The sequence below is a fragment of the Manduca sexta genome, chromosome 18 (genome assembly GCF_014839805.1).
Source record: "Manduca sexta isolate Smith_Timp_Sample1 chromosome 18, JHU_Msex_v1.0, whole genome shotgun sequence".
NCBI lineage: Eukaryota > Metazoa > Arthropoda > Insecta > Lepidoptera > Sphingidae > Manduca > Manduca sexta.
In genome coordinates this window covers 7,007,684-7,031,513 of record NC_051132.1, presented here as the reverse complement: position 1 = coordinate 7,031,513, position 23,830 = coordinate 7,007,684, and the positions used below count along the sequence as shown (strand labels likewise).

Genomic DNA, 23,830 nt, shown 5'->3' with positions numbered 1-23,830 from the left:
TATCTGGACGGCATGCATAACACTCACCATCAGGTGCAGCTCAGGTACTTCGGCGTGCCAGGAATAAAAGAAAAAAAAAGTAGGTAGGGCCATCTACGCATTCCATTTTTAAAAACATTTTATATTCACAGTTTAGAAATAAAAACGAACTTACTGACATGAACAAAATGTAGCTCAGTGACTAACAGTTTAGACGAAATTTATTCAATTGTTTTTTGAAAGGGAAAATATATTGCGCCAAATGACACGCAAAATCAGCAAATAGTTAAAGAAACATTCATTGTTCTCAGAATGGCAATTCAAAGTGACAGTAAGGTCGCACTATTTCCATTTTTCAAGAAATAAGTTATCAGTTTGTGACGGAAAATAAGGCATTCTGTTTCCACCTACACATGTAAGACGATAGTTTTAATCGCCACAATATTATATTATGTGAATAAATTAATGAACGAATGAAGAAACACATTATTTTATTTACACATACTTACAGCAAAATAAATACAAATATGACTAAAAATGTACGCGACAATAAGCGGTATATGTGATTATATTTTATCCAACATATTGTGGAACATTTACTTATATGTATATGAATAAATTACGTGGTGGCACGTAAGTATTACTTAAATATATTCTATGTAGAATGAAAGTTTTCGAGCTCGACATTTTTGGGAACGTAGATAATGAACAAACGCACGTTTGACGCATGACTATGTCTCTTTTATTGTGCTAATTATAATAATTAAGTATCAAGTATTTATTTTCATCACATCTGAAATAAGAAGTCATTGACCAGGTACAAACTAACTATTAATGAACAAAAACATAACAATATAAATAGGTACATACATTTAATAATAAAGCAAATTAATTTAAGAGGACATGTAGGTTTTAACAAAAGGGTTAGGTAAGGTAAGGTAACAAAATAAGCAAAAGCAATGAAATCATTTTTATAGAAGCCCGGCGAAGGAAACTGAATTTCATGTTATGGTCGTACCATGATAAACATATAAACATAATATAGTTTTACTTACTACAATTATATTATGTGTACCAACTCTTTGGTATACAAAATATAATTGTATTGTGTATACCAACCAATTATATTGTCTACTCGCAATGGTTGCTTTTCATCCTGGCAAAGTAGTACATACATACTAAGACTTTTATTCCCCAAAAGGGTTTTTATATGGGCAGAGCTACGAGCAACTTTTAATAATATAATTCGCGGTACATTAAACAGATTACAGAATATTGCACCACTACATAGCCGGGATTTATATCAAAAGCCATGCTTAATGCTAACATATAATGCATTTATAAACATATTATGATCCGGGGTGAGAACCTTGCGCCTTCCGCTCACTGGCCCGTTGTACTCCTTAATTATCCTCTCAAGGCAATTCATCATAAGTTTTTGTACGTTTTTATTCTAAAGTTTCTGACCAAGGTTGGGTATTAATCAGGGAAATAACCTTAAGAGTAGGTATGTTATTGTTGAAATAGTTTTTAGTGTTAACACTTATTGCAACTTTAGAAGGAATTTTTATTGTAAAGTGACAAACCCTTTCTTAATGAAACGGATGTTTTGCCTATTGCTCAATACAAAACTTTACGTATTAAACCATAAAACAAGACCTTACATCGACTTACTATATCATAATATTGTAAATGATAAGGTTTGTGTAAATGTTGGGATGGCTGTAAATACACATTTATCCCTTCTAAAGACAGTCAATGGTTTATAATTTGTAAATTTTTAATAGATTTTTATCTATCTGTGTTAGAAATTATATATTAATATTAAGAAGTATACGCAGAAAGAGCTAAATGGATTTAGAATAAATTTGACACACGAGCAGACCATGTCCTGTATTAACTCAGAGGCTTTTTTTTCAATAACGAAACAATTTTGTTTCTGTTTTCCGAATAGTTCGCGGTTGCATCGTACAGTGTTTTAAGACCTTTTGTAGAGGGAAAGCCTTTTTACGCGCGCAAAGCCATAAGCAACCTAGTTTGAAATATAGTAATTGTTCCTATTATTTTAGTATTAACCATAATAAATTGATGCCCTATTACATATAATTATGTAATTTAATTTTACTTAACTCTGGCGAAATAACTTATTCGACAAGGTTCCTTACAAGACGTCAATTTATGTCCCCTATAATTTAATTGTATCTTGTTTATAATTTGTTGATTTACGTGACAGATAAGCGGTGTTTAATCTAGTTTTGAAATTATTGCAAATGATTATTTTATATTGGAATTTCTTACGACACCCGATTTTGTTGGGATTAGAATATTTTCAAATTGACAGCAAAGACCATTTCACATAGGAGCTAACAATATAAGAAAAAAATAAGAAATATATAGTTTTAAAAATTGACTATACGGCAATTTTAGACTCTTACCAGCTGGGTAACTTTACCCATCCTAACGTGAGGTGATCGTATATTATTTGAGGCTATTTATCAATTTAAATGTATTGTGAGTAGGTATTAAATAATACTATATTATTATATTAATACATAATTTCTAACACAGAAAGATAGATAAAAACCATTAAAAATCAACAAAATATAAGCCATTGAATAACTTTAGAAAGGATAAGTATAAAAAACAACGAGTAAAGAAGTTACAATACGCGCAAGTGACGTCATCAGGAATTAGCATATTGTGTGCGAAAGGATGAGATGGAGCATTATGCTCACTATGCGATATTTGAAATATGATTTACTGTCTTAATTCTTAACCAATTTTAATATAAATTTTACAGAAGGTCTTCTTTTTCAAACTGTTAACTGTCACATCTATACTATTATATAAAGCTGAAGAGTTTGTTTTTTTGTTTGTTTGAACGCGCTAATCTCAGGAACTACCGGTCCTAACTGAAAAATTATTTTTGCGTTGGATAGCCCTTTATTCGTGGAGTGCTATAGGCTATATATCATCACGCTATACCCAATAGGAGCGGAGCAGTAATGGCTAATCTCAGGAACTACCGATTTGAACTGAAAAAATATTTTTGTGTTTAATAGTCCTTTGTTTGTGGAGTGCTCAAAGTTATATATTATCACGCTGAGACCAATAGGAGCGGAGCAGTAATGGCTAATCTCAGGAACTACCGGTTTCAACTGAAAAATTCGTTTTGTGTTGGATAGCCCTTTCTTTGTGGAGCGCTATAGGCTATATATCATCACGCTATGACCAATTGGAGCGGAGCAGTAATGGCTAATCTCAGGAACCACCGGTTTAAACTGAAAAATTCTTTTTGTGTTGGATAGCCCTTTGTTCCTGGAGTGCTATAGGCTATATATTATCACGCTATGACCAATAGGAGCGGAGCAGTAATGAAACATATTGCAAAAACGGGGAAAAATTATTAGTTTTGAGAGCTTCCGTTGCGTGCGCTGCGTAAATGGTTAAAGTTATGCAAGAATGATGTATGACGGGATTGTTCCTCTTAAAAAGTTCTAAAAATTATATAATAAAACAAAGTCCCCCGCTGCATCTGTCTGCCTCAACGGGTTAAACTCAAAAACTACCCAACGTATTAAGATGAAATTTGGTATGGAGACAGTTTGAGACCCTGGGAAGAACATAGGCTCCCGGGAAACTACTACTTTTATAACGGAAGGCTTTAGTCTGAAAAACTTTATAACGCGGGCGGAGCCGCGGGCAAAAGCTAGTATAGTATAAGACACAAAATAAAATATAGGCGAATATCATATTGAAACTCTTTGAACATGACTGCACTTTTATGTCGTGGCCGCATAAAAAAACTCAGGCCCATGAGTAGACTTTTAGAGATCGAAGATATATTCTTTAGTATGTGATGTGTCATGAGATTGCATGCACATATTGGTTATTAACCATGGTTTGAATTCACCATGATTAGCACGTAAACGTAGCATGTTACTTGCATACTAAGTTTGGTTTGTTCAGAAGAGTTTGTCGTTTGAAGTTGTTTGTCCAAAATAACACTTAATTATGTAAGTATTAGTGTTATTTACTACCAAAAATTATATTTAAAAATAATTTATTGAGACTCGTGCGCCAGTCTTACCAGGCACCTTGTTTTAATTGATGTAGCTATTATGCCTAAAGATTCCAAAATTGGTAACCAGTGTAATTCCTGTTATGTTAAATTATTTTTTAGTTTTTAGAGTTTTTTGAAGCCGGCTTAATTAAGCAGAACTTTTTGAACGTGTCAGTACCGCTATGGGGTTAACTATACGCTGGTCAAGCAATTTAACTTTCATAATGGCCGCCATTTTTCTCTTCACAGTATAACATTATAATCTAGATTTATCTATAACTAATAGAACATTCATATCAATTTAAACAGCCTTTATAATTTATTCTGTCTGTAACGGTAATAAATGTAACTAGCGTATTTATTATGTATACTTCTATGTTTACATATTTATTGATGTCATTTTATATGGCATTTATTGATTGAATTAACAAAATATATTATTTCAGACACGTATTCAGAATTATTATTTGTAATTTTGCTTAGTTGTTTAGTAAATTTATAAAACGAATTTTATAACTATCAATTTAATGAAAATGTCGTATAAAAATAATAATATGCTAATCTCAATTGACTCGTGGAACCATTCGTGTATCCTAGACAAAGGTTAAAAGTGAATTATAAGTTATTAACCTGGCTTTATGATAAAAATATCGCATGCTATAAATATTCAGCAAAACAGATTTCCGGTAATACATAAGAACCTCTATATATAAATAATAAATTCACTCTAACATCCTTTCTTAATTCCTGTTCATCTCTTTTGAAGACTAATTAATAGGCGTGTTTATTATTTAGCGATAAAGATTACACGGGTGCGGCGAAATCCAACATTCAGTATAACGAGTCTTTCACACTAGCGAAACGTAATGCACGATGGCGCAAAACTTGCGTTGTTCATTATCTGCGGTTTCAAAGCGTTTGTGGTTATTGCGGCATCCTAAAGGCGTTGAGATAAACACGATATTCACGTTAGTAGTTTCTATAAGCAATAAGCAAAAAGCAACGACTGCCCGGCTCGTGGCGCCTGCGCAGTGAGCTTTATACTTATCAATTATGGCATAATCATTTGTCTCACGTAAACGTTGAGTAAGTTACTGACCAGTTAGATTATAATTGACCCTAACAACGTATTATTTTTGCCCACTTCTATTTTGGTAATTTTTTCTCAAAATATGGTGAATTGGAAATAATATGGAAGGAAAATAAATTCACTTTAATAGTCTAATAAAACTAAATATTATATGAACTTAGATTTCATAGTTTCTTTTGTACGCTTTAAAGTTGTTTACACATACATGTAAATATCAATTGACAATTTCCAGGAGAGGCGAGTGGAAGTGCACCCAAGATTTTAATGTTTCTCTCCACTATAATTATAATATCAGATATTATTTTACACTATGATAGTTTTTACTCGAATAAGTTTAGTCGTTATCTACCACCAATGTAAAACCTCCTTAAGACCAATAGTTCAAATTCCGCCGATGATGTTTCGCGCAGACTTTGAAGGTAATTGGCGTGAGAACTCAGTGAGATAACGTAAATATTCTAAAGTTGCACGAGTCTTGAGACTTATTTGTTAATAAATTTGATAGGATCAGTAGCCGTCTAGCGCTTGGTGTCTAGACCGCCCACAGGTTTCTAAATGTATTTTATAATCTTTGTGATTAGATTGAATGTAAAAACAAGGTTTATTAGATTCAGTTTTGAATGATATTAATATTTATTACGTTCAAATTATATGTAGCAGTTGTTTTTATGAATTTATGTCCGTGCTCAGATGCAAATTAATGCTTCGTTGTGTTTTTTTATTGCAAAGGACGACGTGCGAACACATGGGTCACCTATGATACATACGTGATCACAGCCCGTGTATACATAATTTTAAAAGAATAGTATGTCTTATCGCTGCCAAAATATGTTTTGTATTTTACTTTATTAACACATACACATTTAAGCGATATTTTTCGAGAAAGAAGTTAATCACATCACACATTTATCCGGAGGGGTATGTGGAGGTGCAACCACTTTTCGCTAAGTGTGTGTCGTCCCATGATGTGATAGAGGAGCCTATCGCTGTGTCAGGCACAAATTTCGGACTCCGGACAGATACTGAGCATACAAACCTATATATCACTTTGCCTGACCTGGGATTCGAACCTAGAACTAACAGCGCTGCCGTACTGCGCATGCAGTACAACTACGCTACTGTGGCAGTAAGAAGGCTATGCGTAATTTGCTATTATAATAATTATTTATCATTAATCGTCGTCAATTAAGAATGCTGATAAATTTGTATCGTGCTAATGAACTTATGACCAATTGATTCATTTGTTTACCTTATAGCAAACTTAATCGCTTACATATAACGAATGCAATTATTCTGGATAGACATAAGTAGCTACCGCAAAACTCTGAAGAAATACACAAATATACAACAAACCAAAAACTGACTTCAAAAACAATTACTATCCAATAATTAATTTAAGTTTATATACTGTCTAACAACGTTATTTGTCATATAGTATCTTAAAGCTATATTTAATAACACAAAAATAATCCTTATCATCCTAAATGATTTTGAATTTTTCGCGGCTGCCTCTTGGAAATAAAAGGTCTTATACGAATTAAATTGAAATAGGAACATCCCGCACTTATACGAACCTAAATGCGAAAAGAATGATTTAAATCACAGAAAAAAAATCGCTGAACAATAGATCCCTTCTCTCTTCTTTTGGAGCCGGTTAAAAGTATGCTATACCATTAAGGCGGTGCCGCCAGCAAAACGGGGCTAACCTTATTTTTAAAGTTATATATTTGAAATTTGTTATTCAGATAAAAAACAAAATAAAATATCGTATTTCTACAATAAGTTATCTTTACTTTGGTTGTTGATAGTGGGAAATAAATAGAAAGGTTTTCCCGCTAAAAAAATGTGTTTATAAACAAAATATTTGCATAGGTATCAGTCAGTAGCGACATCACATGAATCGATATATTTCTCGATATTTTATTTTTATTAATTACTAAAAAAAAAATATCATGTGCCTTTCTCTGGTCTACCAATTTGATGCTTAAAGATATTTTTAAGTTTTTTCTGTTTTCTTAAACATTGTGGGTCATGCCGTTATTTTTTGTAATCGAGTTACAATTGCATAAGAGACTCTGCTATATATAATATAAATGTGGATTTAAAGTGAAATGGTGTAAGCACCGTTAGCAGTCCATAAATAAATAAATTACGAAACGAATAACCTTTGAACTCTACTTCCACTCTTGTATTTTTAAGCCCTATTTCGGCCCTGTATAATATACGTTTCCTGTACACATTAAGTAACCAATTAATAACTAGTTAAGTAATAAATAACGATTAGTCATCCCTACTAGGAACCTTGTGATATAAGTTATTGCAATAAAATTATTCCACTGCTTAATTATAATTTTAAATTCTAGTTTAATAGTGTTAAAAAGTTTGTTTTTATTTACATCGCGGAAATAACATACCTAATACCTAATAATGAATCTTTCAGGAAGCAGGGTCGGACTTTAATTAAGCGGGCTTAATTATTAAAGTCCCCTACTTTAATAAACAAAGTCCGACTCAGGCATTGTGTTAATTTCATATATACCTACTGTAACTTACCTTTAAAGATCTGGGACCTGGGTTAAGTAGACGACGACACGTGTACCGAATCACTTTTGTCGTTATACTCATTATTTGGCATACATATTATTCTGCGTTTTGTGTCCGTTTCTTATTGCTCTTATAAAGATAAAACTTTTTAAAATTCGAACATAAAACAGAAGGGTTAAGTAACTGTTTTCTTGGTACCTTTGAGTACGGAATTATAAAAATAACTTGTGATTTTGTTTTATAGCTTAGTATTACAGCTACATACACCGCATTCAAGTATTTCAGCTCCCGCCATTTCATTCGTTAATTCTAAACTTAGGTAAGGGATTTCATAATTATCCTCTATGAACTATGCAGAGGCTTAGCTTGCCAGGGCGGGGCCTCAAAATTTGTTTAGGGCCCTTCAGTGTAGGTATGGGCAGAGAAGAGCCCCTAAATCTTGAGGGCCTCGTATAATTGATGTGGCCGTATCTACGCCCCTGCCTCTATATAGGGAATTAAGTTACCCGCAATTGATAATTATTTGTAATAGGTTAATGTTATAACTACATCGGATTATAATTGAAATGTCCGTTGCCCTCAAAAGAGGTGTCGAAACGGCGAAGGTTGTGCCGCTCCGTGCTTCGTTTAACAAGAGGAACTTACGAAACTGAGCACACCATGCATTAGCTACCGTGTTATAAGTGAAGTTTACATTTGTGTGGATCCGTATCTCATCTATGTGAATGTAAGGTTAAGAGGTTTTCGGGTATCTAAGATTTATAATAATAATAATAATATCAGCCCGGTATTATATACTTGCCCACTGCTGAGCACGGGCCTCCTCTACTACTGAGAGGGATTAGGCCTTAGTCCACCACGCTGGCCTAGTGCGGATTGGTAGACTTCACACACCTTCGAAATTCCTATAGAGAACTTTTCAGATGTGCAGGTTTCCTCACGATGTTTTCCTTCACCGTTAAAGCGAACGATAAATTCAAATACACACATGATTTTTTAGAAAAGTCAGAGGTGTGTGCCCATGGGATTTGAACCTGCGGACATTCGTCTTGGCAGTCCGTTCCACACCCAACTAGGCTATCGCCGCTTCATCTAAGATTTATGATTACTTAAAAATTCATTCGTAGATATTATACATCTATACTATTATATAAAGCTGAAGAGTTTGTTTAAACGCGCTAATCTCAGGAGCTATTAAAGCTTTACATCCCGGAAAAACTTTCTCACGCGGGCGGAGCCACAGGCGAAAGCTATAAATTATAAAACACGAATATGTTCAATGATTTTGATCAATATTATCTTAGTGATTACAAGTTGGTAAATGAAACCGTAACTTAAACCTAGTTAATCTTAGACCTAAGAACTTAATCCCTTATCGAATACTGCAAAATGCAACACGATTAAAATACAAATAGTTGGTAATATATTCGGCAAAACTTACTTTATTTTTAACGTCTAACCAATACCACACGTTGAATTCGTAATCGATCCAAAGAATTTAAATTGGCATATAAACGTAAACATGGTACTAGCCGCGTAAATCACGGCCACTGGCATGTTTCACTGTTAGGTAACACGGTTACTGACCCACCTCAACTAGAATAGATAAATGTGTAGAGTAGACTGGTATATATTTTTTTCGGTAATTAAATAACTATAGACTGCCTCAGCAGTGTAGTTGTATCACGGTTCCATGGTAATGCTGGGCTCTCAGCATCAGTTCTGGGTCGGACAAAGTGATATTGGGATTTTCTACTCAGTATCAGCTTGAAGCCTGGAATTTGTGAGCGATGTGGCGAGTAGCCCGCTCTCTACTACATTGTAGGATGGAATACACAAGGCGGAAATTGAGTGGAGCATTTGTGCTTTTCGGGCATAAAAGGCGTGAATGTATATTATGTGTGTATAATAATTATAATTTTCTTACTTAATCACGGTTTTTGGGATGATCTGCATCTGTATTGACATATTGGGTTAATAAAATTTATGTTTCAAATATCTGAGTCATGAGCGTCGAATATATAATATTGAAAGGATTTATAAAGGTGAAGTAAGTGAAATAAAAAATTATAGCATAATAAATAATTTAATTCGTTTTTATGATAACCTAAAGAATCAGTTATATAGCTGTAAGCTACCTTCGATTTTATAATGTTTGACATTTCGGTTTTATTCTGGGATTTTGTTATGGGTAACATGTATGGGTACAAAGAATAACTTATTAAATTTCAATTATTACAACTTATGTTTCATAACTGTTTCATGATTAACGTTTAAAAATTCGTCCGTTTTACGATGATTCCTCTTATTCCGACCGCACAGGTTTTAAATTAGCAATTAGAATACAGTGCAGTATTCTAGAATATTTATATCATTTGTTCCTTATCGTTTCCAGTATCCAAGGTAGCTGGGCGGTTAAGTATATAAATATTTATACATTAAACGCAGTTGTTGGTTCGATTATAATTATAGTAGTTGCGCTAGATATCTCATTATCACGTAATCATAAATTAAAATTGTAGTATCAGTTTTTTTTTTAATATGTTTCGAATATTATCAGTTCGACGTGTTACAGCCAAACACGAGCTTGTTATAAAATAATTATGAGAAGTAAACGTTGCGTGTCGACTCCATGGACTTCTAACAACCAATTGGTTTTCGCCAACCTTTACTTTTTACTGTATAGACTGTTACACAACCAGGTCAGGTTCATTTTGGAGTACGTGCGTTTTTGTTTGTCTTTTTTTAATTATCCAGCTAAGGTCTGCTAACGACAATTACGCGCTCCGTCGACTGGAAAGTCATAAATATTATTGAAAGAACGCTGCGACGAAGATTATTTGAACTTGGCTTTGTTTAACTCTTGCGACAATAGGTCAGTTCGAGTGGCAGGTTTTTGTACCAAAGGTCATATTTGCTGGTTATGTTACACGAATTGCAATTTGATCAAAATGGTAAATAGCAATTCTTTTTACCCGACTACGGCGAAGCTAGGAAGGGTAATGATTTTAACACATATGTATGTATGTATCCATTTTAAGTTCCACTATAGCGTCGCTCTTACTGAACCGATTTTGACAAATGTGGTGTCTATTGATTCGTATGTATTGTTTTAAAAAAATATATATGTATTTGTTTTACGAAGCTACTCGCTAGGTGATTCGCTAGCCTCTAGGTGCCAAGCAAGCCGCCTGCCTGTGCGTTCGCGACCTTATATATATACAAAAATAATCCTTATAGCATGATTCAGTATTCACGCATGATGGCTTATTATTAGCGTATTTCATGTATAACTTTGGTGTTTCTATACCGATTTCTATGATTCTTTTTTATGGAATATTTAATAATGTTAACTTTTTTTAATTAGGGATGACTGAGAGTGTTATAAACGTAAGAGTAGACATATATAATGAGAAAGCTTCGAACTGCTAAGCTATCGGGAGTTACACGTGTTATTGTGAGTCAACCATAAAAGATAGACATATGCTGTCGTGGGATATTTTTTACATAATTTTAAGGAGAACATTTCCGTCATACATGATTTCTGTGTAGCTTTAACCATTAAGGTTGCACACGCGACGGAAGCTTAAAAAATGGAGTAACTTCTTCCGTTTTCCCAACATTTCCCTTCACTGCTCTGCTCCTATTAATTGTAGCGTGATGAAAAGTATACTATAACCAGCACAGGAGTATGACAAATAATTGTACCAAGTTTCGTTAAAATCCGTCGAGTAGTTTTTGTTTCTATAACGGTTATACAGACAGACAGACAGACAGACAGACAGACAGACAAAAATTTTACTAATTGCATTTTTGGCATCAGTATCGATCCATAATCACCCCCTGATAGTTATTTTGGAAATATATTTCATGTACAGAATTGACCTCTCTACAGATTTATTATAAGTATAGAATAGATTAGGATATCCACCATAATATTATATTCTATGAATATTTAAAGCCGTTATCTTTGGCTTAAAAGTTAGCATTGGGAATGTGGGACTCATAAAGTTTAATAAAGAGGTACAAAGCAATGAAGCTCGATAATAAATAATTTAGTTCTCTACTATTGGTTTTGCACGTAATAAATTTATATAATTTGTTTTCTAATTACTACAATCAAAGAATTTAATACAAACCATTATATTACGAAAAATATAGATTATATCCTTCAAATCAATTACTTCGTCAGATTTTCTTGGAAATGGACCGAGGGCAGATCTCTGATGCAGATACAATTGCTGTGTGTAGAAAGACAAACTGTATTATGGAACTAACAATAAATACAATCATTAAATAACTTAGAAGTTTGGTTATAATAGCCATTCATTAAAGCAAAGGAAAAGGTCTTGGCGGTCACGCGGGTAATAGTATATATCATGGTTTCTAAAAACCGACGTGACTCATTTATATATTATGTCATGATAATAATATAAAATGTTCTGACTTATAGGCTCATTAACGTCTCTTGCATGGACCTATAAAGATGAAAATTTGTATAGAAAATCATTATATACATAAAAAGAACTGTCACGTGATCAGAACAAAAGTTAATCATTTCTAAAAGTTAAAATCATACAGAATATTACCAGTATTTTAATTCTTAACACATAGAAAATGGATAACGTATTGTTCTCTATCATACCAGGCCAAGGTAATATAATGTGAAGCAACACTTATACCATTAAAAAGACTCAATTAACTTCAAGAAATTCTATTACGTTACATTAAGTTACCTAAGTACTAATTATATAGCAATTACTGACTTAATTCATTATTGAACTTGTAAGTCAATTGACTTATTACCTATTTTGAGTAAAATTATTATGATAGAAACAAGTGATTATAGTGTAATCCAACAACAAAAACTAATAAAGATCGTCATGCTTGGCTGTATAGTTAATACAATGATATTAATATTCTATTAAGTTAAAAAAGCGGCGATAGCCTAGTTGGTTGTGGAACGGACTGCCGAGACGAATGTCCGCAGGTTCAAATCCCAAGGGCACACACCTCTGACTTTTCTAAAAATAATGTGTGTATTCTTTGTGAATTATCGCTTGCTTTAATGGTGAAGGAAAACATCGTGAGGAAATCTGCATACCTGAGTAATACGGGACTGATATTATTATATTATTAAGTTAAGAGCCTAGGAGATGGATTTTCAAAACTTTTACAGTAGTAGCTTACCTTTTGTAAGCAGCTTATGAACAAAACAAAATGTTCGGGTATCTACAACCGCTAAAATAACTGGGTGTGGTTTATTATCCGATTAATGCTCAGAATTAAGTATATTTATATGAATTTATGCATACTTACATATTATTAAAAAATAAAGTCCCCTGGCTGCCTGTCTGAATGACAGGTCTAAACTCTATCGGCCGGATTTCGATAAAATTTGGTATATAGATAGTTTGAGACCCAAGGAAAACATGAGCTACTTCTTTACTTTGCCGCACCATTAGGCTTTAGAAGAGTTTGCCTGGGGGTGTGTTCCCTCCTTCCTATAATTGTGGGTCCTTTCGCCGTAGCGTCAAGAAGCATCGTAGTAGGGCGGCATTATTGTGTCGAATGGCATGGGATAGCTAGGTGGCTATCTCGCCAGCAGCTGCTACTATTCGATATTTTATCTGAACGACATTGCGCATACCTTCAGGTGCAGTGCAGTCACTTTGCATTGCTAGAATAAAATTAAAAAAATAAAATAAGAACGGATTTTTAATTCGTTCCCTATGGTGTTGATATTGTAGAAGTTTCTATGTAACCCAAACAACACTGAACCGATTTTAAAACTTTTTTACTAATAGCATCACTTTATCCCGGGAAGGGTCGTTAATTCATAATTACTTTGGTACTGTGACTTTTTGAATGTCCGCCTTATGAAAAATGATATAGTCCATTGAAATGTTACATTTTTTAGGCCTTACCTTGCGTTTTTTAGAGGGCGCAATTTTATTTTTTTGAAGTGTAGGGGGGTCAGTCTAAAGCTAAAACCAAGTTTGTGGGGTCGCCACCCTTGTCCCACGGCCACCATCTTGAAAATAGGGGTTGAAATGGTTTTTACGATGTATCTCTTAAACTATTTATCTGACAAAAAAAATGTATAAACATTTTTTGTTGCAAATTAAATTCTCTACAACTTTGGTTTAGTAACTTTTGTCGTAGAACAATGCATAAAAAAGTTATAAGCGAAAATGTTAAGAAATTCAATGTTAAGCAATGTCCATTGCAACGTCATCAGAACGTGTGTTTATAAGGTTCATAATACTTTTTTTTGTACTCATTAATACCCAAATACCCAAGGGACCATTAGGGAACATAAGAACATCTGCCTGCTATTATTATTATTATTTCTAACCTCTCTTATTGTAAGAATAGCTGATAATATTGTGTTGCGAGGCAGTAGCACTTACATTATCAAATTGGTTGTTTATGATATTCTAACTATCACAGTTATACATGTCATTATGTTCTTTTGTTTCCTACTAATACATGTAGTACATTACATACTTACTATGTTTATATAAGTGTGTTGAATTTGTTGATTCGTGAAGTAAACTCTTTTTTACACATACGTGAGAGGCATATTTTATTTTTTACTGTGTACCTAACAATATATTAACATCTATAGTATCCAATAAACGTATTCATCGCGTGGATTATTAAAAATATCAGGACATTTTAAAATAACACGCGACTTCAAGATGATTGCTTTATTTGTTGAATACATTAATTTTGAAGCAAAATTATTTCAGTGACACTACGATTACAAGCACTTAATGAGGAAGTTGACCGAGTTCTATAAGGACCTACTTACGTATTTATAGTTTAAATATTTGCTCCTAAATATATTACCTATCTAATTGAAGCAATATATTTCCACAATTAGTATCGTACTAAAGAAATAACTACTAGAATAATTAATAATTTAAATGGATTTAATATAATAGCTGGCATAACACAGCTGGTCACGAAGTACTAATGTCCATTGTAGTCGACACCCTGATAGCACTTTGACCTTTACGGCCCTTTGCAAATATATTAAAGTTGGTCGGTCATTATAAAGCGCTTTACACACTGATTGCATGTCAGCGGCGTTGTGGTCTGTCGGAAAACTTACGGCTATTGTCTTCATTCATGGTGACAATCAAAGTTACTTTTCAATACATACATACATACATACATAACATTACGCATTTTATCCCCGAAGGGGTATGCAGAGGCGCAACTAGGGCACCCACTTTTCGCCAAGTATGTTCCGTCCTATGATGTGATAGGGGGCGAGCCTATCGCCATATCGGGCACAAATTCCAGACTCCGGGCTGATACTAAGCAGAAAAACCCAAATATCACTTTGCCCGACCCGGGATTCGAACCCAGGACCTCAGAGCGCTATTGTACCGGACGTGCAATACAACTACCCCACCTAGGCAGTACTTTTCAATATATAAATATTATATATTAATATTAGCCCTATGTATTATTCCATTGCTGAGCTCGGGCCTCCTGTACTATTGAGAGGGATTAGGCCTTAGTCCACCACGCTAGCCTAGTGCGGATTGGCAGAGTTTACATACTTTCAAAATTCCTATAGAGAACTTCTCAGGTATGCAGTTTTCCTCACGATATCTTCCTTCAGAGTTAAAGCAAGCGGTAATTCCCAAATAATACACACATAGCTTTCGAAAAGTCAGGGGCGTGCCTTTGAGTTTTGTACCTCCGGACTTTCGTCTCGGCAGTCCGTTCCACTCCCAAATAGACTATTGTCGCTAACTTGCTCTGCTTATAATGTCGTTTATTTCGTGGCAACTCATATGGCTTTTACTTTTAGAGTTCATGTTGCGTTGGCCTTTAGTGTGGCATGTCTGCAGGTACGTACGGGAGTAAGTCTCCGACAATATCCTATCAAATAAGACCGCCTGCACCGTCGCCGGTCTATGTCAATGTGTTGGTGGTTAGTGTGTAGAGCGCTTAACTTACCAACATTAAAATGTGGTTAAAGAAAATCGTAGTTAAATTGGCTCTGTTTTTGCCAAATCTTTGATCGCAAAAAGTCATCGGTTTTGGGAATTTTTAAGTTTTGTTTTAGGTCCAACCACAATATGAGACGCAATGTATGTAGGAAAATTATGCTATTCAGAAATTATTTATTTCTGCGAGTTAACAGAAATTGTCGGAATAGGAGTAGATTTTTCACTTGATCGCCAACTTAGCAGTACAAGGAAGTGACGAACCCGTTCTCAACAAAAGCTGTCTACTGCCGTTTAAGTTGCGTGATGTTAGCCAGCGGCATATTGCATCAGTTCCATTATTTACTTCACTTACATACAATAAATAGTTTTAATTATGCAGCTAATCGACGCTATCGATCAAGAGCATTGCTGACCGCATTATACAATATTCGTAAAAATGTATTATGGAATTTTAAATTGGGTAGGTGGTTTGTTTTTATGCTGTCTTTCGATAGGTATAAAGCCTAAAGCGTACAAACTACCTATATAAAACGAAAGTCATTACATCAAATCTTTAAAGAACTTTATAAATTTTCATAGACGCTCATTGGCAGTTTTCTAAAATATTATACACCCTGCTATTTGCTTCCAGCATCTTGTTAGTTTGCAATGTTATCCTAAATGACGACCTGGAGTAGCAGGTTACATATGCAAGAGCAATAGCGACATTTTGACAATATGTTCTACCAATATTTAGCCGTAAACCGATCAGCGAAGGGTATAAAGCTTTACGATAAATATTTTCAATTAACATTTTTTACAAAAATATTTTTTATTATCTAAAGTGTCCCGCACTGCGCATAATTATGCTAATTAAAATACATAGCCTCAATTATGATGTGCAGATAATTAGTTAACGTTAGTAATTGGTAAAATCTAATCTAGGATACAAAAAAGTTGAACTATGATTTAAATTAGGAAGCTAATATGTTTTTTTTGTTTTGTTTTCGCTTCTTGAATTCATTGTTCTTATGTGCTAACTCTACTTAGTTTCTTATAAAATAGACTCACAAAAGTTGGTACTTAATTTAAAGACTAACTTATCTGTTTATTAGTTGGAATTGACTAACCGCCCATAGGCACTTGATATATACCTACAAATAAGGCTTCTAAAATTTTGGGCTATTAAATTTGCTTCAGGAAAAACTAAACAACAGAAGAACAAAGATCTTTTTATCTATTTTGGCACAATGAATGCCTAACATCTGCTTTAAACAATAGCCAACATGCGCAGACGCACAGTGGCCAGATATAAATCAAGCCCCGTCCTGCAGTGAATAGACATTGATTGAGTAATTGCATGAATTGTCTGCCATTATCCCGCGCCGGTCATCAGGTTGTGATTTGAAGGCAAATGGATTGCTCGTTGCAACGGCCTCGGCTTTAGGAAGCTATTTGATGTTACGGTGATGTATGCAAGTGGGTTTTTAAGTTTTTTAAGACGGACTTTTTTATTGCGCAATATTACTGACCGCATAACCTCATAAGTACCGGTGGAGACAACCTACTCATAAAGTTATCTTTTAAGTACAAAGATAAATAACCTGGCTTATATTTTTAGGCTTCAACAATATTTTTAAGTGTTTTTATCTGTATATTAATAGGTAAAGAATAAATTTGCGGCCCTTAAGCACATTGCCCGCACGGAGGACTGTGTGCAGCAAAATAATATTTGTTACAAACATATTAAATTCGTCAGTTAAATTTCCAATCTACGAACGGCTTAGCCACGAGGACCTACTCGCCTTCTCAATTTAGGTAATAAACATAGACCTACACTGAATATATAATTTGAAACGTCCCCTAGTTGTCCTCCACCTAAATCATTAACGAATTTGAACCGAGGCCATCATAAAAAGAACAATAAGGCTGAGACCAAACGAAGCCATGGGCAATTCATACCTAGCCTAACATTACCGTCCACTTATTAACAGATAAAAAGGTCGTTTGTATAATTATGTTGGTTCAGCATTCGCGCCGGCGCGGCGCGGCGCGGCGTCGCGGCGTCTGCTATAATACTAAATCACATTTCTTAGAAAAAGTTTTCGTGTAAATGACATCATTTGTGTTACCGTGTCTCTCCGCGATAAATAAACTAATCAGTTTAAGGTTGTTTGGAAATTCATAATTTAAAGAATTTGCGTTTTTCCGAGAGTTGGAAATAATTCATTTCAACGAACTGCAATGATCATCGTACCTAAATACCTAAACGAGTACCATAAATTACAATTTATTGTAAATATGACATTCTCTCATTTAATTCTTTCCTACAAGTTACCCAGATGTTGACATTAGCATAGTTATAATAACCGTACCGCCCGCCTTCATTTAACCCTCTCTGGGTAGAAGTTATCAGTCAATTACTAATACATTTTAATACTGCTATTCCAATCAATATTATGAAATGGCTTATAAATAAACCAAACCATGGTAAATTTTGTTCTCTATTTAATTCCATTAGTATAACAGTAATATATGTATGTGTTATTGTTTCAGATACAATGGGATCCTTACCGCGCATGTCCGTGGTGACGGGAGCGAGGAGCGTTGTGCCGACCGCCCCTCTCACGCATCACCTGCGACATTTCAACAGCGATAGAGTCGCTTTGATGTACTCAGGTAATTCATACATAAAACTATTTAGTTTACACATAAATTATTTGTTCGTTGCGGGTTTAATACTCTTTATATTTGCCTAGAGCCGTTAGCCTTGGAGTTTTTGAGCTTATGCCGTTTTCACAATAGATTTTATTATAAAGGAGTCCAGCATGCTTGTGTCGACAAGTGAGGGATATTCATCTTTTGTCAGTCGACATTATATTGGACCCCACTCCAATTACCATAAGGGGGTCAGTGGGGTCACATTGTCATACTCGAATAAAAATAAAATGTATAGACAAGGACAGCTAGCATCCCTACAGATAAGTTTTTAGAACGGTAATGAAAATAACACCTTACATAAAAATTGCAGCAAATTGTCCGAGAGAATTATTGTACAAACTAAGTTATAACTAAGTTACCTATTATTTGTTAATTGTTGAAACATAGTATTAACTACACGACTGCTTTCCAAACAATACTTATTATGTCATGAATATCTATTCGTTTTAATTTTTTATCAATAAAACATAATTCATTTATTCGCACAGTTAAAACGTTACAATTACTAGGTATTGTACAATTATTGTGTTAAACACGGTACAATTAATTGCCGTCGTATTTGAATTTGTAATTGATAATAACGGTTAACTCTACAGAATGAATAATGTGATTTGTTTATATATTACTGTGTATCTGTGTGTAAAGATAAATGCAATAAAATAATATAAAATATTTATAAAGATATTATATGCTAATTATAATGTAAGCACTAGTAAAACTTATTCTAGTATTTTCCGCAGGATAGCGTAAAACATATTGTAAACAGTCTAGAATTAGGTAAAGTTGACAGGCTTCGGGGGCCTCTAAACAGAAAATGTTCCTTCGCCCACATCCGTTTCAAAATCAAACGCGACGCGCCATGGCGCCTTAGTTTTATAAATAGCAACATAGTATTTAAGCGAAGTAAACAGTTACTGAATACCAAAGTAGATAATTCATAGCTCATAGTTTAATTCATTATAATTATTTTCTATCTTAATTTGAAGTTCCAATGAACTCGAACGTGACTTGCATTTTTATGATTACAAATTATATTTTATTAATCATTCGCTTGCTATCAAGTTCATTGGCGGATCGGATTGGCTTAAGTGGTATTGGTTGTTTCTGTTTAATATCAGCTTGAAGTCTGGAATTGTGCCCGGTAATTAGCAATAAGCCCGCCCTTATGCAACCTAACAAAGTTGGCAAAATGTAGATATGCTCACTTTAGCCTGAGTATGTATGTATAACGATTTCTTATGTTTACGCGAATGTTAGACATTAAGATTAAACTATTTTTCGGATTTTGTCGCGGTTTTAATATTTTAGTGTTCTCCCGACGTTTCGAAGACTTTACGCTTCGTGATCACGGGGGGACTCGTTTCGAATATGTATTATGTATGTATGATAAATAGAAATCATTTTCATAGATGAGACCTGCAATGTGAGAGTGAGTTATTCTGAGCTGTTTGCTCGTACAAACGCTCTCGGCCGCGCTATAACGAACAGAGCTCGCTCTACCGCCTGCAACAGAGATGGAGACTACGTCATTGCTGTCTGCATGCAACCAACACACAAGTAAGAAACAACGTCTATTGATTTTAACTTACAAAATTAAAACAGCACACGCATTTTACCGGTCACTGGACACAAAATTGTAACCTCTACAAAAGAGATTTAATTAGCTGACCAAGTCTTTAGTATGCAAGTGTAAGATATAAAAACGACCAGTAAAATTCATATTATAAAATAAACTTACACCAAAATGCTAGCATTCATTTTAAAATCATCCTTATACACAATTGCTATTCTCTAAAATCTTACTCCCATTTTAGTACCATTCTGGCCCTTTTGGCGACGTGGAAAGCCGGTGCTGCATACGTGCCAATGGAACCCAGTTTTCCCCAGGCCAGGATTTCACACATACTGAAAGATTCTGAGCCATCTCTGGTGATTTATGATAGCAGCGGTAAGAAACCCTTATTTTTATTACTAATATGCATGAAGAAACTAATAAATAATTGTTTTAGCCTAAACAAATATCAAAGATTTAAAATCTCTATTAATATCAATTTTAGCAAATTCAGCTGCATTTACCGATAGTGGAGTACCATCAGTGTCCTTTGAAGAATTAGCGCAGGAAGCTAGCGGCTTGGCTTCCGACGAGCTTCAAGATATGGAAATGCTTACACTATCTGGAAATGATAGCATTGCCATTGTGCTATACACTTCTGGAAGCACTGGAATACCTAAAGGTATAATTTAACTTTAATTAAAATAGGACTAGGTACTACTTACATGTCTGTATTTCAACTTTTTAATAATGATGATAATAATTAATGATTATAAAGTTCTGTTTTTCGGTAATATAGAATACAATTAAAAGAAAGAAATCGGAATATCAGCAGTATAAAATGAGTCCAAAATTCAAATGCACACAGACTTGCATGCCCAAATTCTGAATATAATTTGATTAAATTATATTTCTTAAAAAAATATTAGCAAAAAAATAATACTTCTGTATGAATCTAAAAATTATATTTTGTGTAACAGGAGTTCGTCTTCCATATTCGGCAATTTGCAACCGACTTTGGTGGCAGTTCCACACATTTCCATATTTAGACATGGAAGCGACTTGTGTGTGGAAGACTGCCCTTACGTTTGTGGACTCAGTATGCGAAATATGGGGTCCATTGTTGCACGGCAGGTCCCTGCTTATCCTCTCCAGGGAGACCACTAGGGACCCGCAGAAACTTGTCAAAATACTGTCGGATTATAAGGTAAATTAGTAACACACTAAATCTGTATTAGTGTATGATGTATGACTGAATGTTTATCAAAGAATATATTTTCTGAATCAAACTGAGAATAGTAAAGAGAGAATCGGATACTAGAAGTCACCTGGTAAATAGCAGGGAGCCCTATCCCTAAAGGCAAGCCTCACGAAAAGGCCACAAGCCCTTGAAAATATTATTATAGTTATACCTATTGATAATCAGGAAATAATTTATGTCAGTTCACTAGAAGTTATAGCAATATTGATTTTCGCAGGTCCATCGCCTCGTTCTGGTGCCAACTCTGCTTCGCTCAATCCTTATGTACCTCTCCCTAAATCCTTCGGGTAAACCTCTTCAGCATCTCAAACTATGGATCTGTTCAGGCGAGACTCTTAGTAAGGAGTTGGCTTTGCAGTTCTTTAAGAATTTCGGTGACCACGATGGATATAAATTGGCCAATTTCTATGGAAGTACAGAGGTCATGGGTGATGTCACTTATTACGTTCTTGAAAAGAGTGGCCAGCTAGATATACATCCTACGATTCCTATTGGTAAATATCGATATCTTTGATGTTCTTACCTAAGTGTCAAGCCTATCATTCTATGAATATAATGTATTTATTTTTCCGGATTTATAATTCTTTTATTGTACCTATCTGCTTTATTTTCTATTCTCACCAACTTAATCGCAAAATTTTAATGAGTCGTAATCAAATTTATTATAATTTTCCGAACTCTATATTTGCGTCATACAGGCAGTCCACTAGATAACTGCGCAGTTTACCTTCTGGATGAGGAACTAAGCCCAGCGCCCGAAGCAGAACCGGGAGAAGTGTGGGTGGCGGGACGAAACCTTGCCAGTGGATATGTGGGCGGACAAGGGGCTGACCGTTTTTGTGATAATCCACATGCCAACCATCCTGGTAAGGAGTTGATGCTGATAAAGAAAAACTCTCCTCAACTTCAATTCCGAGCTGAAGTCAAAGTATTTGATACAAGAATAATTGCTGAGATGATTTCATTTATACGAGCTTTTTCACGAATTAAACTCATTACTCACCATTTCTATAAAACGTTTACTCACTGATTGATTTACTTCAGATTTCGGCCGTCTCTACCGCACAGGCGATTTTGGCACTCTGCATAAAGGAGTCATTTTGTACGCTGGCCGTACTGATTCACAAGTCAAGATCAGAGGCCACAGAGTAGATTTGTTGGAAGTAGACAAGGCAGTTTCTGCTGTCCCTGGTGTTGAGAAATGTAAGACTCTTTTGTATAAGATCCGTAAACTATTCATTCAAAATGTTATTGATATATTTAAATCATTAGGTACTATGAACTGGTTTCATATTTTTCTTATATTTTAGCTGTTGTTCTTTGCTATGGATTGGACCACGGCAACCCTGAAATACTCGCCTTCGTCACCATAAAACCTGAAGTCAGGACATCGGCTCAACATATAGAAGCGAATTTGAAGAATTCTCTTACACATTATATGATACCGCAGGTACCTAATACCATATATTTTATTCATGTTTTTACCAAGTCCGTGTAAAATCAAATGGTATCTTCATTAGAAAAAAAAAACTATTTTAATTTGTTTTTTTTTTAACAGTTTTGTATTAATTCTTCTATAATGTATTCTCCTTTATCCAGGTTATTGAAATAGAAAGCTTCCCACTGCTCGTTAACGGCAAGGTCGACAGACAATCTCTGTTGAAAATGTACGAGAATACTAACAATAATGGTAAGCACTAGTATCCACTATAGAGTCCATAAAATATCATAGTTTACTGATTTACCTACCTTATGGACACACGTATTGCTTTCTACGATTTTTTCAGCGGACCATACTCACTTTATGGCAAAATGTTTATTATAAACAATTAACCTTATTTATTATATAATATGTTTTCTTTATTTTGAAAATTACTGTTGATTTTTTTGTATATATGTTAAAAATAGCAATGCATATAGAAATATACAAAAATCACTGTCCAACGATATAATATTTATTTATAATTATTATATATTGTGTTAGTAAGTGTTTTATACGCGGTGCATCAATTATCAATTTTGTAGTCATACAGTTGTTCTTTCCACAGATGATTCAGAAATCCCGTTAGACATCGACTACACAGGAGTAGAAGCCGAGAAGATGGAAGCAGCGCGCGTGTTGTTCGAGACTGTGGCGGAAGTTCTGGGACGAGCGGCAAGAGGCGCCCTCTCTATCAGAGTTGGTTTCTATGAACTGGGAGGGAATTCGTTGAACTCCATTTATACCATCACCAGGCTTCGTGATAAGGGCTATTTTATTGGTAAGTATATTGACGATAAATTAATGTACTTCCTTAATCATATAAAAATAATATCGTCTCTTCCATCACCTTATGAAAGTACTCAATATCTAAAGATTATATACTGAGGTACAGATATAAAACAATTTGGTTTAACGTCATGATTGTTATTCAAATTACTAATTTTCTTTTCAGAAATAAGTGATTTCTTGGGAGCCGCCAATCTAGGTGAGGTACTAGCAAAGATGTCCACTGATTCAGAAGAAAATAATGACGCCAAAGAGCCACAGTTCACAGCTGTGCCGATGCGGGATGAACACAAACAAGAAGTCATTGAGTAAGTATTATACGATATATATTTCACAGTTCTTACAAGATTGAGCATTATATACCTACTTGATAAATTATTTCGATAATAATATGAACTT

At 34.4% G+C, this 23,830-nt stretch overlaps 1 protein-coding gene across 1 annotated transcript in view; it reads left to right on the top strand.

Moving 5' to 3' along the window:
- LOC115449441 (linear gramicidin synthase subunit D) overlaps nucleotides 1-23,830 on the top strand; it is a 37,235-nt gene that overhangs the window by 9,900 nt on the left and 3,505 nt on the right. Inside the window, exons 2-13 of the mRNA XM_030177273.2 lie at nucleotides 18,185-18,307; nucleotides 19,759-19,906; nucleotides 20,164-20,297; nucleotides 20,407-20,583; nucleotides 20,882-21,108; nucleotides 21,380-21,656; nucleotides 21,861-22,028; nucleotides 22,207-22,365; nucleotides 22,473-22,612; nucleotides 22,762-22,852; nucleotides 23,211-23,423; nucleotides 23,598-23,739. Coding sequence (XP_030033133.2) covers nucleotides 18,190-18,307; nucleotides 19,759-19,906; nucleotides 20,164-20,297; nucleotides 20,407-20,583; nucleotides 20,882-21,108; nucleotides 21,380-21,656; nucleotides 21,861-22,028; nucleotides 22,207-22,365; nucleotides 22,473-22,612; nucleotides 22,762-22,852; nucleotides 23,211-23,423; nucleotides 23,598-23,739 — 1,994 coding nt within the window. The 5' untranslated portion in view covers nucleotides 18,185-18,189. The remainder of the gene's footprint in view (nucleotides 1-18,184; nucleotides 18,308-19,758; nucleotides 19,907-20,163; nucleotides 20,298-20,406; nucleotides 20,584-20,881; nucleotides 21,109-21,379; nucleotides 21,657-21,860; nucleotides 22,029-22,206; nucleotides 22,366-22,472; nucleotides 22,613-22,761; nucleotides 22,853-23,210; nucleotides 23,424-23,597; nucleotides 23,740-23,830) is intronic.